At 44.7% G+C, this 14,490-nt stretch overlaps 1 protein-coding gene across 4 annotated transcripts in view; it reads right to left on the reverse strand.

Moving 5' to 3' along the window:
• Window positions 1–11,020, reverse strand: part of Xpo6 (exportin 6) — an 89,420-nt gene extending 78,400 nt beyond the window's left edge. For 3 of the 4 annotated variants that reach the window (XM_063286040.1, XM_039107197.2, XM_008759870.3), the window contains exon 1: window positions 10,577–10,715. In XM_063286040.1, the coding sequence (XP_063142110.1) occupies window positions 10,577–10,579 (3 nt within the window). In that variant the 5' untranslated portion in view covers window positions 10,580–10,715. Of the gene's footprint in view, window positions 1–10,576 lie in introns of all 4 variants that reach the window. The other variant, NM_001011935.2, reaches the window with a different exon arrangement.
• Window positions 11,021–14,490: the final 3,470 nt, after the last annotated feature.

Below are 14,490 nucleotides of genomic sequence, written 5' to 3' on the forward strand. Positions count from 1 at the left end.
TCTTACCTGCCTAAGAATCCATGCAATGCAATGCTACACCGTCATCATAAATACTTGGGAACTATTTAACAATCTGAAAAACCACGTCTACTATACTGCTAAATGGGAAAGGTGCATTTACAGTGCAAAGACAACCATTTAGAAAGTAAATAGAAAACAAGACAAAGAAGCAAACATACAGGTAGTAATTTCTTGTTTTTTTAAATAGGGCTGAATCAAGGGCTGGAGATGGCTCAGTAGTAAAGAGCACTGGCTGCTCTTCCAAAAGACCCAGCTCAATTCCCATTACACACATGGTAGCTCACCACTATCTATAACTCCCAAGATCTGACATTTTCACACAAACATATATGCAAACAAAACACCAATGCACATAAAATAAAACTAAATTATTTTAAAAATAAGAAAGCTATCCAATATTTTAGAGTTCAAAATAACTTGCAACCAGAGTAACTACTGAGCAAAATCAAGAGGTAGCATAATATTATAAGTCAATAAGCAGCACCAGCTTCAACTGCCTATCAGTACTAGGATGAAGATAGTGCAAAACCTGAGTTGGTCACAAATCAACACTCAGGGTGCTTCCTGACATCCTCATTGAATTTAGAACTATCCTAACTTCTAAAATTATCTTCAAAATAAAAAATACTTAAAATAAACAAATTCTTGATAGATCACTTCTTCCTCTAAGCAGACTAAAGACTCAGATGAACAATTTTCTGAGTATTCATGAGGTCAAGGGTTCCCTTCCCAGGTCATACCTTCAAACAACATCTGTACTGCCTAGCAAACACCTCGTTCCACATTTCCATTCATCCACTATGAACATCACGAAGCACACAATCTAGCTCCCCACTCCACATGTACCCACTGTACCATATACCCCAAATGCCCCAAACTCTATCTAGAGACTTCCCATATCTGCTCTGAAATCCAAGCTGCTACCATCTCCTTTAGGAAATCCAAGTTAGCCAGGCTGGCTTTGAACTCAACCAGCCTTGAACTCCAGACCTCCCTGTGTGCGCCACCTTCTTGGCAGGAAAATTTAAAACTATAAAAGCCTCTGTTCATCCTTTCCCTCCCACCATTAACAGCTGCAGGCCAGATGAATGTGTGATTCCGCAGCCTTGCTGGAATGGATCCTCTACATTCATTCACAGACAGTACTTGTTCTACTTCTTAACTTTCATTTTTAGGAAACAGTTACAGATATCACACATTCCAGCACCTAGACTCACATTGGGGGGGGGGGGGAGCGTCAGGTATTGGGGGAGCTTCATGTATTGTTCTTTTGCTGTGAACACCATGATCAAGGCAACTCATAAAATAAAACTTTAACTGGGGGCTAGCTCACAGTTTCAGAGGGTTAGTCCACGATCAGCACAGCGGAGAGCATGGCAGTTGGAAGGCAGGCATGGTGCTGCTGACAAAGCAGCTGAGAGCTTACTTCTGATCCACAAACAGGAGGCAGAGAGGAACCAAGAGTGGGCCTGGTGTGAGCTTTTGAAATCTCAAAGCCCACCTCCAGTGACACACCTCCTCCAACAAGACCATACCTCCTAATCCTTCTTAACAGTCTACAAATCAGGAACCAAACATTCAAATATGAGCATATGGAGGCCATTCTCACGCAAATCCCTACACTAGGCACAGCAATGTGCAAGTGTAATTTCAACAGGGGAAGGTGGAGACAAGAGCATCCCTGGAATCTACTGGCCAGCCAGGCCAGCCTAATATGTGGACTCTAAGTTCAATAAGAGGTACTGTCTCAACAAAATAAGGTTTGGGAGCAATTATGGAAGACCCCCAGCCTCTGGACTCTGTACAATCATATACATAAAATGCATACGCCTGCACACCCATGAATACATAGTGAACAAATACACAATAATAACTGGTAAACATCAAATGTTAATTTCCTGGTTTGGACATGACTAAGTACTTGGTAAAGTAGACACAGGATTTTTTGCACTAGTTTTGCAACTTCCTATGAGCACACAATTGTTTCAAAATAAAGGGTTGTTTTTTAACCCAAGCAGCAGTATCTTTTAACTATTTTGATGCCCTCCCCAAAAAGTCAACATATCTAGGCATGGTAGCATCGTACTCTGAATGGGTCTTATGATAATGGCATGAGAGACAAGGCAGGAGGCTTTGCTGAAAGCCAGCCTGAACTACACACAGAATAAGGCTTTGTCTCAAAAAGAGGAGGTTGGGAAGATAACTTATTTAGGAGACCTGAGTTCAATTCTCAGAACACACTGGCACACAAGCAAGGCATGCTTGTGGCACACACTTGTAATTGCAATGTTGGGGAAGCAGACAAGTGGGTCCCTAATAGCAAGATAACTGACCTAGTTCCAAACCAATAAGTGGAAGAAGGGTGCCTGAGGAACAGTGCCCACAGTTGTCCTCTGCCTACCATATGCATGGGCACACAAGAAAAAAAGACAAGCACAGAAAGCAAAAGAGAAAATTATCACTACCACTTTTTTTTAACAAAAGTATTGATTTTAGGTACTTACCTCCCTATATGTGTATACACACACACACACACACACACACACACACACACACACACACTCTACTCCCTTTTTTGCTACCTTCTTTGTACTTTTTGATACTTCCTGGAGTTTCATTTTAATCAGCAAGTGATCACTTTTAAGGAATGTATGCAGCTGACACTCTAATAGAAGAAAGAAAAGGGGGAAATGGTGGTTTGGATGAGAAAATAGCCCCCATGGACTGCTTGGTCAGCAGTTGGTGGAACCGTTTAAGAAGGACTTAGGAGGTATGGCCTTGTTGAAGGAGGTATGTTACAGAGGGTGGACTTTGAGGTTTTAGAAGCTCACACCAGCCCCAGTCTCTCACTTTCTTTCTGTCTAGTGTCTATGAATTGGGAAGTAAGCCAACTGCTTAGCTAGCTACTGCTCCAGCACCATGCCATGAACTAACCCTCTGAAATGTTAAGCCCCAACTAAACGTTTTCTTTTAAAAGCTGCTTTATTCATGTTATCTCTTCACACCAATAGAACGATAAATGAGAAGATGATGGATCAAGCTTCCCAGAACTGGTTAGCCAACTTATAAAGCACTGATCTTTTGTTACACCTTCATTCAACTCGCCAAACACCCACTAGCTACCTTTTGCTAGAGCTCTGCATCAGGGCTGTTACAGCAGGAAAATTAATCCAAGTTTGAAGCCAGCTGGGGCTACAGTGAATTCCAGGCTAGCTGGGACCTACAACCCTTGCCTCAAAAAAGGAAGAGGTGAGGATAAAGAGGAGGCAAACTACAAATGAACTTGCTAAGCCTAGTAAACTTATCTGAAATGAAACTTGAAGGCAAGCAACTGTCCCTCCCTGTGAACATCCATTATGTACACCATGGGGTCGGTCCTCAGTGCTCACACTTCCTCAATCCTATCACGTTATAGGATAGCCAGAGACAAAAAGATGCTGGAAGACTCAACCTGTCCACTATGGAGAGAATGTTGTCAAGTTGTAAATTCAGCTGGCAAACAAAATGCATTGTTTTTCTAGAACAGTCTACATTTTCAATAAATGTGTACTATAGAAATCTAGTAATACGGTGTATAGCATGGCTGTGGAGGTTGGAACCAGCAATCATCATTAACTGTAGACAAGCTATTAACCTTACTCTCTCTAAGTCGACGTCCTTATCTTTCTCAACTGTAAATTGGAAACAATAATAGTTACACAGAACAAAGACAGAGAGATTAAATGAGGAGGCAGAGGTAGTAGTTAGGGCCCCTACACAATGGCTATCACCAAATGTAACTAAGAAATAAGCTATTCTTTTCCTCTAAACCTGTCCCCTTCCCTTTCTGCCCTCACTCTGGCTGCCTGTGCTTTAGCATATGACCCACAATGCACTAGTTCTAACTCCCTCACTAAGTCCTGCACTTGCCCAGGGCAAAAGCTTACAAACTACCACTCCTCATTCAAGTATCCAAACATGCTGAATGTTACTAGGCACAGCAACAGCAAAGCAGTGGGCAAGGAGGCTCATCTTCAACTTTCTCAACTGTTTGACACACTACAAAGCTGCAGCCATTTAATTATTACATATTAAAGGCAAATACAAAAACCCCACTATAATCAAAGGTGACAGATTTAAACTAATGACCTAGAAAACCTCAAAAAAGGTGATGCTTTACGATGGTATCTTATCTGCAAAAGAAGAAAAAGAGAGAGGGCTGGGGATTTAGCTCAGTGGTTAGAGCGCTTACCTAGGGAGCGCTTACCTAGGAAGCGCAAGGCCCTGGGTTCGGTCCCCAGCTCCAAAAAAAAGAACCAAAAAAAAAAAAAAAAGAAGAAAAAGAGAGGCAGAAGCAGCAGGAGAGAGAAAGAAGGAAAGGGCAAAGTGTGCCAAGGGTTCTAGGACTGATGACTGGGAGGCTGTGAGAAGAGAATGAGCTATGACTTGTGAAGTCTAAAAGACATTCTAGGTCCATCACTTTTAGCATCTAATACATCATCCTCTCCCCTACTGAGAAGTCTAAAGTCAAACTACCTGTGGAAATCAATCCATAGTCCATGTCTTCCAACTACCCTGCCCAACCAAAAACCCAGTCTCCAGGCCAGAGAGATGGCTCAGCAGTTAAGAGCACTGACTGCTCTTCCAGAGGTCCTGAGTTCAAATCCCAGCAACCACGTGGTGGCTCACAACCATCTGTAATGGGATCTGATGCCCTCTTCTGGTGTGTCTGAAGACAGCTACAGGGTACTCATATATAATAAATGAATAACTCTTTTAAAAAAAGAAAAGAAAAAACCTGGTTTCCAAGAACCAAGGGAACCTCCCTCAGCACTGCTCTGAATTATGTCAAGTGGCACCTTACATACTGGCTCTCTGAGTGGTTGTAGCAAAGTGCACTTAGGCAGACTGATGGAAGGAGAACCTGGAAGCTGCAGGAGCCTATCCTACTTCATTTCTGTTGCTATGATTAAAATACTTGACTAAAAGCATCTGGGGTATTTGGTTTATAATTCAAGGCCTATTCCCACAGAGAAGTCAAGACAGAAAGAAGCACAAAGCAGCTAGTCACACACACACACAGTCGGGAACAGAGAAAACGAATGCATCCATGCTCCTTACGCTCAGTTCACTTTCTCTAATACAGTGTAGGACTCAACCCTGGGAAAAGCACAACAGGCTGGGTTTCCCACATCAATTAAGACAATCAAGACAATCACCCCTCAGACATATCCGCTGACCGTTTTGATCTAAACAATCCCAGGTTTGTTCAGATTTGTCCAGACTCTTCCCAGGTAACTCTAAGTATGACAAGTTGCCAATCTATCCCTAACCATCACAAAATTTGTGTGGTGGTGAGCATCTGTAATCCCAGCATTCAAGCATGAGGATCCTGAGTTTGAATCCAGCCAGCACACAAGGTTCCTATCTTTAAAAAGAGAGATACTGAGAGCCTGACCCAAGCAAGACGAGAAGGCCAGAAATAGGACACAAACATATTGGCAATACCATCAACAGGTACAGCAGAAAAGGAAGTTAAGTATGATGCAACATTAAGCGTGCACAGTGGATGAATGAGGTCATCATTAAGAGAACTAGGCCACGGGGAAAGAGCATTACCCTGAAAGATGACAGATATGGTTCAGATATTAAGTAATGCTCACTAAGGTACACATCTATGTCCAAAGAAGGTTTAGTTTCTACCAGTACACAGATCACAACTGCAGCCATAGGCAGCAAAGATCAAGGGAGACTAAATCAAGAAAGTAATAGCAAAGCTGGAGAGATGGCTCGGCAGTTAAGAGCATTCACCACTCTTCCAGAGTCTCAACATCCATATTGAGGGGCTCATCACCTCCATACCTCCAACTCCAGGAAGATTTAAAACCTCTGGCCTCCAAGTGTACCTGCACTCACATGCACATGCCCACACAAACACAAAACTTAAAAATAAATGTTTTTTAATAAAATGGAGAAAGATACAAAGAGATTCAAGGGAGACACACATACGTGCGTGTGTGTGTGTGTGTGTGTGTGTGTGTGTGTGTGTGTGTGTTGTGTGTGTACATACGCGTGCGTGTATTTCAAGAAAAGGAGACAGTAAATACCAGAGACCACAAGTAGCTGAGAAACAAAAAGACTAAAAACAGGCTGTGGTGTTTAAACAGAATAGTATGTAGCCCAAGCTGGCCTCAAAAATCACCATACTCCTGCCTCAGCCTCCTCAGACTAGATTTGCTATTGAACTATTTACACTGAACCCAACACACTGAGGTTATAGGTGGTCTTTAAAAGTAGTTGAAAAACCAAAAGTCTGCCTGCTGACTAACACTTTATTGATGTATTAATTTCAAATCACTACAGAATAGGATTTTGAATGTTCTCATTACAAAGGAATGGTAATTATAAGGTGACATGCTAACTGAGCACAATATCACACTGTACCAATCAATAGGTACAAGTGCTTTTCAAGAACCTCAGACAAAATAAAATACTAAGAATGCCTTTATAAGTCAATGTGCAATGGGTTACACAATGAATGATGTAGAAATGGCGAGTGGAAATCTAAAATAAACAGAGGCAGAGCAGGGAGCATAGCTCTACTATATGGTAGAGTGTTTGCCTAACGCCCCTGAAGCTCTGAGTTCAATCCTCACAGTGGAAGAATAAAAACAGAGAAGCAGGTACACTTGAGTTAAGTCCCTCTTGCTTCAACCTATGCCAGCATGCTCTCTGTAACTTGAATGTGCACAGGACAGTTCAATTACCTAAAAATCTTCAAGTCGGCCTTGTATTCCAAGGTGCCAATCACCTCCATCACAATTTCCTCCATCACAATAGACACAGTCAAATCCAGTATTTTGTCAGTACATAACCAATCTGTCAACTCTTTTTTTAACTCTTCACACCTACTAATCACCAACTGATTCAAGTTTGTAATTATTCCCAGTCCCATGTTAAAGGCTTTCCAAATCAATTTAGCTTTTTACCTTCCTTCACTGATTAAGTCTGGAATCATTTAAGAGATTTTAAAATGACAATTCTCTCAGGACATGGTAACACACACCTTTTTAAACTACTTAGCACTCAGGAAGCAGGCAGACTGAGGCTAGCCTGGTCTCCATAATAAATTCTGGGCCACTCTGAACTGCACATTCAAGAGCAGGCCTTTGACACACATTCTACAGGGTTAATCTATGGTTCCCTTACCAATGAAATCTAGGCACAGCAGATGGGCTATTTTCTTCTAAGGGAAATCTTAGTTACTGTAAGGTAGCTAAATAGTACTAGAAACCCTCCCCCAACTAGCTGGAAGAACCTATGCTTCACTTTCTCCAGATACTTCACAGAAGGCAGTACCTCAGTACCATAGGCAATCAAATCTATCTGGTGCTTTCTTTCTTTTTTTTTTGGAGCTGAGGACCGAACCCAGGGCCTTGCGCTTGCTAGGTAAGTGTTCTACCACTGAGCTAAATCCCCACCCCCTATCTGGTGCTTTCTTCCCCCCCCCCCCCCCCCCCCCCGAGCTGGGGACCGAACCCAGGGCCTTGTACTTGCTAGGCAAGCGCTCTACCACTGAGCTAAATCCCCAACCCCTATCTGGTGCTTTCTTAACATGACACATTTTAGCCAGGCTGAGCATGGTAATAGACCCCAAGTAACCCTATATTTGGGAGTCTGAGGCCAACTTAGATTTTTGAACCATCTCAAAAAATGAAAGGGAGAAAATGGTTTTGAAGACGAAAGAAATGGTGTATTACTGTGTGGCACATGGGTAATGCTAGAAAGCCCAAGTACCCAGGTGTTCATCCCCCCTTCAGTCACCCGACACCTGTTTTCTTTCTGTGAAAGAGGTCTTGAAACCTCTTCCACAGCACTTTTACTTGGAAGACCTTTCTCTTCTTTTATCCTCAAGACACAAACACACCTTCTAGGAAGCCTCACTTCTCCCAGTTCCCTTAATTTGAATCAGCCATTCTTTGGGCAAACACTTTTGCCTCAGCAATCGTTTACATTCATTCTTATCGCCATTATCTACTTATCTCCACGTGACTCATCCCCACTAAACTTGCTCCCCTCCAGGGCAAGCAGAACATTACCCTGAAAGAATAACTTTTTGTTCTCTTTTTGGTGCTGGGGCCACACCTGGTCAGAGACATAGTTTTAACCTGCTCTGCCAGTCTACTCATTTAAAAACGATGCTTAAAACACTTAAATTTAGATCAACAATTATCTTAAGGGTAAATATGTAGCCAAGCCTGATGATACAGGTCTGTAATCCCCACAGGAGGCTCAAGCAAGAGAAACAGGAGTTCTATGCCAACCTAGGCAACTTAGTGAGTTCAAAGGCCTGACTAGTATACAACCACCCTTCAAGCCCCACAGGGTCTGGGCTTGTATAAATGAAGAGGAAAAGAATTACTGAAGTAAAGGGCTGTGATCCCTTAGAAAAGACCCTTGTCCTGTCAGACACAAACCAGGCAGTGGCTTCCTGATGTAGCAGGGAGTAGTGGCTATTCCCTGCATGCTTAAATTGAGAGCTACATACAAAATCAACAGCTTCACAATTAATTACTCAAAGGTAATCATGCTTGTAATGCCCTAATTACTGCCAACTAGATGAAATTGAGCACATGAGTGACTTGCTAGCTCTACCTACAGAAAATTCTGTCCCAGCAACATGCTAAGTTCCCTGAGGGCAGGACAGGGTCTGTCTAGCTTGTATCCGCATTCTCAAGGGTGTAGCATATAAAGCCCATTTAGAACTAACCCAGAGCTTTACACACTCGCTTCCTTACAGCAGCATCACTCACAAAGGTGGTGCACTCAGACAAACTGGAGGGAAATCCTGCACATCGACAACATGGATGCACCCTGAAGTCACTCCATTCAATGAAATGTGGCAGTCATAAAAAGAGAACACTCTTCTACCCAAAAAAAAAAAAAAAAAAAAAAAAAAGAGCAGAAACAGAAAGGGAAACAAATGGGAACCCAGGGGGAAAGGAGAGGAACTGCTAAAAGTAAAAGAGAGGGACCAAGAGATTTAGTAGTTCAGGTACTATGTTTCAGTTTGGGGAGATGAAATCCCCCAGTGATGTAAACACCAGGTGACAGTCACACAATAGAAATATGCATAATGTCAGTGAACTGGAAATCAATATAAGTAGTTAAGTGTATTTTATCACAATTTAAAAATTCAAAATTTTAGCTGTGTACAATGGCCCAGCATTTGGGAAACAGAGACAGGGAGATCTATATACTACTGAGTCCAGAGCAGCCAGAGGGAGCTATATAGGGAGACCCTGTCTGGGAGGGGAAGGGGATTTAAACTCAAACTTTTCATAAAATTGTTAATGAAGGAATGAGAACTCATAGATGTTCCTTGTTTGTACATTGTATAGATGAGGAAACAAACTTGAGTTCAACAAATCTACTACCTTTTATAGTATTTATATAAACGTATACACCATACATAGTATAAATTACGCCATGCAGCTCAACTTTAATGGTATTTTACCCAGCTTGATTGTAAACCCAGGAGGCCAAAGTTAGTGCCTTAGACCCTCTTTCCATTAACCATGGCTTTATGCACCACCCACTCACTCCTCAACAGTTTAACAGTCTGGTCTGGTGTGTGCATTAAAAAGCTGTGCCAGCGCATCTCCAATACACCACTAATTCACCAGGCACTGGGGGAAACAGTGCACAGTGGGCACTCACTCACTCATCATGGGTTAGTTGCCAAACTGAGGCAGATAATGAATCAGACTAACTTCACCTTGCCTACTGTGATGGGCAGATAAGGCTCAGAAACATTAAAATGGCAAAAGACAAGCGCTCTAAGTACAATTGCTCTAAGTACACAAACCCAAAGGAGTACGAAAGGGTCAAAGGGCCCGCAAGGGGGGAGGTATCTTCCTTTCAAAGAGGTTTTTTAACGGAACCTAAAAGCGCATCGTTTTCCAGGGAAAAGGCCGGAGCAGAAAGCAGAAAGAACAGCAATCAAGATGTCCAAAGACCCCACTGCTGACTCTGCCATCGTCTGTTACCTGTAACCTCTATAAATCCCACTCTAGATTTCTACAAATGCAAAACTACTGCAGGATGGATGTTCTCCAAAAATCCAGCCAGTTCTGTAACCGACTGCTTATGTTCAAATAGTGCCACTGTCCCAAAAGAGTCGATTGACCTTGGGAAGGGTAATTAACTGCTCCGTGCCTCAGTCTCCCCATTTCCAACCAGGGAGTTGATGTATTAACACTCACTTAGCAAAGGAAATGGTACACAGTATGCCATCAATAAATAAGTACTGGTAATCACGACTTGCTGCACAAGGAACACAGCCAACAGTGAGGCAGGGGGGTTGTAGCCATGGCGCTTCCAAGATCCTCCTAACCAGACTCGAGACATCCAGTGGGGGTGGGGGCTATGGGAGCGTATAGCCGGTAGCACACCCTGCACGCATGTGTCACCGGCCAGGCTCGCACGCGCCTCTCCCCGCCCCAGAGAGAAGAGATAGTTCAGCTGCTCTGAGGCCCACTGCCACCCTTCTAACCCAGCCACTAAACCCACTCACCATGCTGGCCGGGAAGTGGGTGGCTCAGGTGAGCTGGCTCTTGGGATCCGTCGCGTCCCGCTCGCACAGTTCAGGTCATGGTCCCGGCAGGCTCGGGGAGTCCCCCGCCCATGCAAAGACAACCCGTTCCCCACCCGGGTCCAGCCGACACCTTTAAAAGGAGCACACGGGCCCCTTCAGGGACCCCCCGAAGCGATTCATCCAGACCTCGGCCCACCCCAGACAAACTCAAAAGCAGAAAATTGGGTTCAGAGGCGGCTACACGGGGCCCCCCGCCTGGGCCCGACCCCCGAGAGGGAGGCTACGGGCCCAGGCAGGGACTCCCTGGCCTCCGCGGCCCGAGGCGGCGACGGGCCCCAGCTAAGACTGAAGGGGCAGAGGCTGCCTGGGCCTGGGCGGCGCGGCCGGCTCAGAAGAGAGGCCCACGGGCCCGCGCTGTCCTCGCCACCCCTGTCCTCGCGGCGGGCCCCCTCCGCATCCCTGCGCGCTACCCGCAGCGGCCGCTCGCCCCTCGCGACCAGCCCCTGCCAACAGCCCAACGCGCCGGAAGTGGCGAGCACCAGGCGGCTCCTCAGCCCGCGGCCTGCTGCGGCGCTGGAACCGGACCAATCCGGAATCAAGTGAGGGCAGAGGAGGGCGGGGCCGCACCTGACGGTTCACTGGCCCCGCCCATCGCGTCCCTGCCCAAGCGGCCGGGGACCGCCGCGTTGGTAAAGGGACACGCGGCCATTTTGGTAAAGGAAAGGTTTCCCTTTCGTTTCCTTTCACTCATTCATTCCGTAAATCTTTTTTGAGCACCTTTCCGGACCTTGACACCGGACTAGAAGTTCGGCGATTCTGGCCTATGCTCTCCTGGGACTTTATTCATTCAGTCCACAGTTCCTAGGACCAGAATGTGTCACAGGATGAAATTGAAAGTGTCACAATCTGGGGTTGGGGATTTAGCTCAGTGGTAGAGCGCTTGCCTAGCAAGCACAAGGCCCTGGGTTCGGTCCCCAGCTCCAAGAAAAAAAAAAAAAAAAAAAAAAAAAGAGTCACAATCTTAATTGGCTTCATCCCTAGTTCTAGAGACAGACAATATTTAATAGAAGAAAACACAGAACAAACGTTGCAATGAACAGAACAGCTAGCTCATTGGTCTTATAAATAGATGAAAGGGAGCCTAGAGAAAACACTGGTTTGAAAGGTATTTATGAATCCAGGAGAAGGGAGCTGAGGGGTAGAACTAGATAATAGTTTACTTTTGTATGTGTGGAGATCAAGAAGAGGGATGTCCTTATCATTCTATTAAAAGTGATCCTAGAGTTTTAAAAGAAGTAAAACTATTCTGAGCCAGATGTGGTCACTAACTGATAAGTTTAACACGGAGGGTGGATGCAGGGGTATCCAGAGTTCAAGGTCATCCTTGGCTATACAGTGACTTCAAGTCAGCCTGGACTAGTGAGACCCTAAATCAAAAGGTAGGGTGAGCTGGAGAGATGGCTCTTCAGTTAAGAAGTTGTATGATTCTCCCAGAGAATCTTCAGTGGGGTTCTCATGGCTCAAATCCTGTGAGACTCGACACCCTCTTCTGGACTCTGGAGACACCTGCACCCATACTCACATGGCATACACATACATAGGTACACAAGCATACATGTAAAAAAAGTAATTTTAAGGGATATGGCCCAGCCTTTAAAGGCACTTGCCACTATGTCTGACAGCACAATCTAAGTTCAATCTTCAGAACCTGTGGAGGTTTAAAAAGGAATGCCTGCCCCACCCCCATCTCCATAGGCTCATATGCTTAGTTATCAGAAGTGGCACTATTTGAAACAGATTAGAATGATTAGGTGTGCTCTTGTTGAAGAAAGTATGTCACTTGGGGTGGGCCTTAAATTTCAAAAGCCAATGCCAGACCCCAGTCTGTCAGTCTCTCTGCTTTTGTGAACCAGATGTAATGCTGGGGATTTAGCTCAGTGGTAGAGCGCTGACCTAGGAAGCACAAGGCCCTGGGTTCGGTCCCCAGCTCTGGGAAAAAAAAAAAAAAGAACCAGATGTAGTGCTTAGCTACTGTTCCAGGACCATGCATGTCACCATGTTCCCTGCCATGATAATAATAGACTGACCATTGGAAACTATAAGCAAGCCCCCAATTAAATGCTTTCTTTTACAAGCGTTGTCATGGTCATGGTATGTGTTCACAGCAATAAGACAATGACTAAGACAAAACCCAATTGTGGAAGGAGAAAATGAATTGCCACAAATTGTTGTCTTTTGACCACACTAGCATCAAGATGTGTTTGCACATGGACACATACATACACATATGTACACACACATGTTAGGTCTCAGGCAGTCCATATATCCAGAAAGGAGTTCAAGCTGGAGTATAGAAGGATTTCTGGTGGTTAGATAAAAACCAGCATTCCCAGGAAACGTGTGAAACAGGCTCCTACCCCCCCCCCAAAAGGAGTCACTCCTCTTACCTCTGGCAGAAGGGACACATGGCTCTCAACTTACAGCTGTGGCACTTCCAGCATATCCCCAGTAGCTTCCAGGCTCCTCTAGTCCCTACTCACAAGCACTTGATACTCACTTCAAAGATCCCACACTAGCATCCTGGCCCTCATCACCTCCCCTTCTACCATAAAACTTCCAGGCCTGCTCCAACTCACGGCAGCTTCCCATCCCCACCTATTCATCCTCCTTATAACAGTGATTTTCCACCCCCTCCTCCCAATCTCCTCCCTCTCTTCTCTCCAGATGGCCCTGGCCATGTCCAGTCTGCTTTTGCTCTCTGCTCTGGACTCCTCCAGGGACCTCTGGTGTTTTCTCTTATTCAAAATAAAACCCTTCCCCTGACGGAGCAGTCATGTTGTAGTTTCTTTACTATCTCCCCCAGCAATCATGAAAATGTGAATGAGAGAGAGAAGCTGGTGGGGAAGGGGGAGGGAGTGGTCTGCTTGAGAAATTTGGCATTATTTCTCATAAACTTGAAAAAGTTTGAAGTAGCCATAGAGGCTTGTGCCTGTGAGCCCCCCAATTGGAAGGTTGAAGGACTGATATGAATTTAAGACCAACCTGGACTGAATAGACCCTGTTTAGTTTGAGATGTGGAGATGCAGTTTGAGAGTTACGGGATTACAATTTGGTTTTTAAATAGTCTCTTGTGGCCTATAACAGATGTTGAATGAGGTGATTTTTGGGGTTTTGTGGCAGTTTTTTCTCTCTAATAAGCCAACTAAAGAGATGAAGAAGTACAGAAGTGAGATCTAGTCAAAGCTGCTGGTATGCTGACATCACAGCAGGAAGGTTTGGGTTTGGGTCTGTCTCTTTAAGACAGGGTCTCACTATGTTACCTCAGCTGGCCTGGAGCTCAGAGATCTTCTTGCCCCTACCTCCTTGTTGCTGGAATTAAGATATGTTTGCCACCGAGGCGTGAAAGTGGTCACCACACAGAGCATACCACCTACTGCACTCCAGCATAAAGTTCTATGAAGTTCATGCTTAAGCACCGCACTGTAAAAGCACAAGCAAAACATGCAAAAGAACCCTCATGATAAATAAGTGTACAGTTTTGCATCGGGCCATACACAGAGCTGTCCTGAGGTACGTAATTGGCTTCCCTTAGGAGAAGGGACAGGGGCTGGAGAGATGGCTCAGCCGTTAAAGGCTAGGCTCACAACCAAAAATATAAGGAGAAGGGACAGATCAAGTGTTCCTGTGAGACCCTGAATGAGGTCTCACCAATCTTTCAAACACCTGAATGAGCTTCAGATTTAAATAGAAAAATGGGGCAAAGGGCATGAAGTGTGTGCAATCAGGCAGTCTTGGTCAAGGTGTAACCGGTGGATCTTAGCAGTCCTGTTTCTGCACGTTTGGAAGAAGTGATTTACAGCCCTCACTAGAGGAGGGAATTGCCTCCCTGGTGA

Source organism: Rattus norvegicus, chromosome 1 (assembly GCF_036323735.1).
Source record: "Rattus norvegicus strain BN/NHsdMcwi chromosome 1, GRCr8, whole genome shotgun sequence".
NCBI classification, from domain to species: Eukaryota; Metazoa; Chordata; class Mammalia; order Rodentia; family Muridae; genus Rattus; species Rattus norvegicus.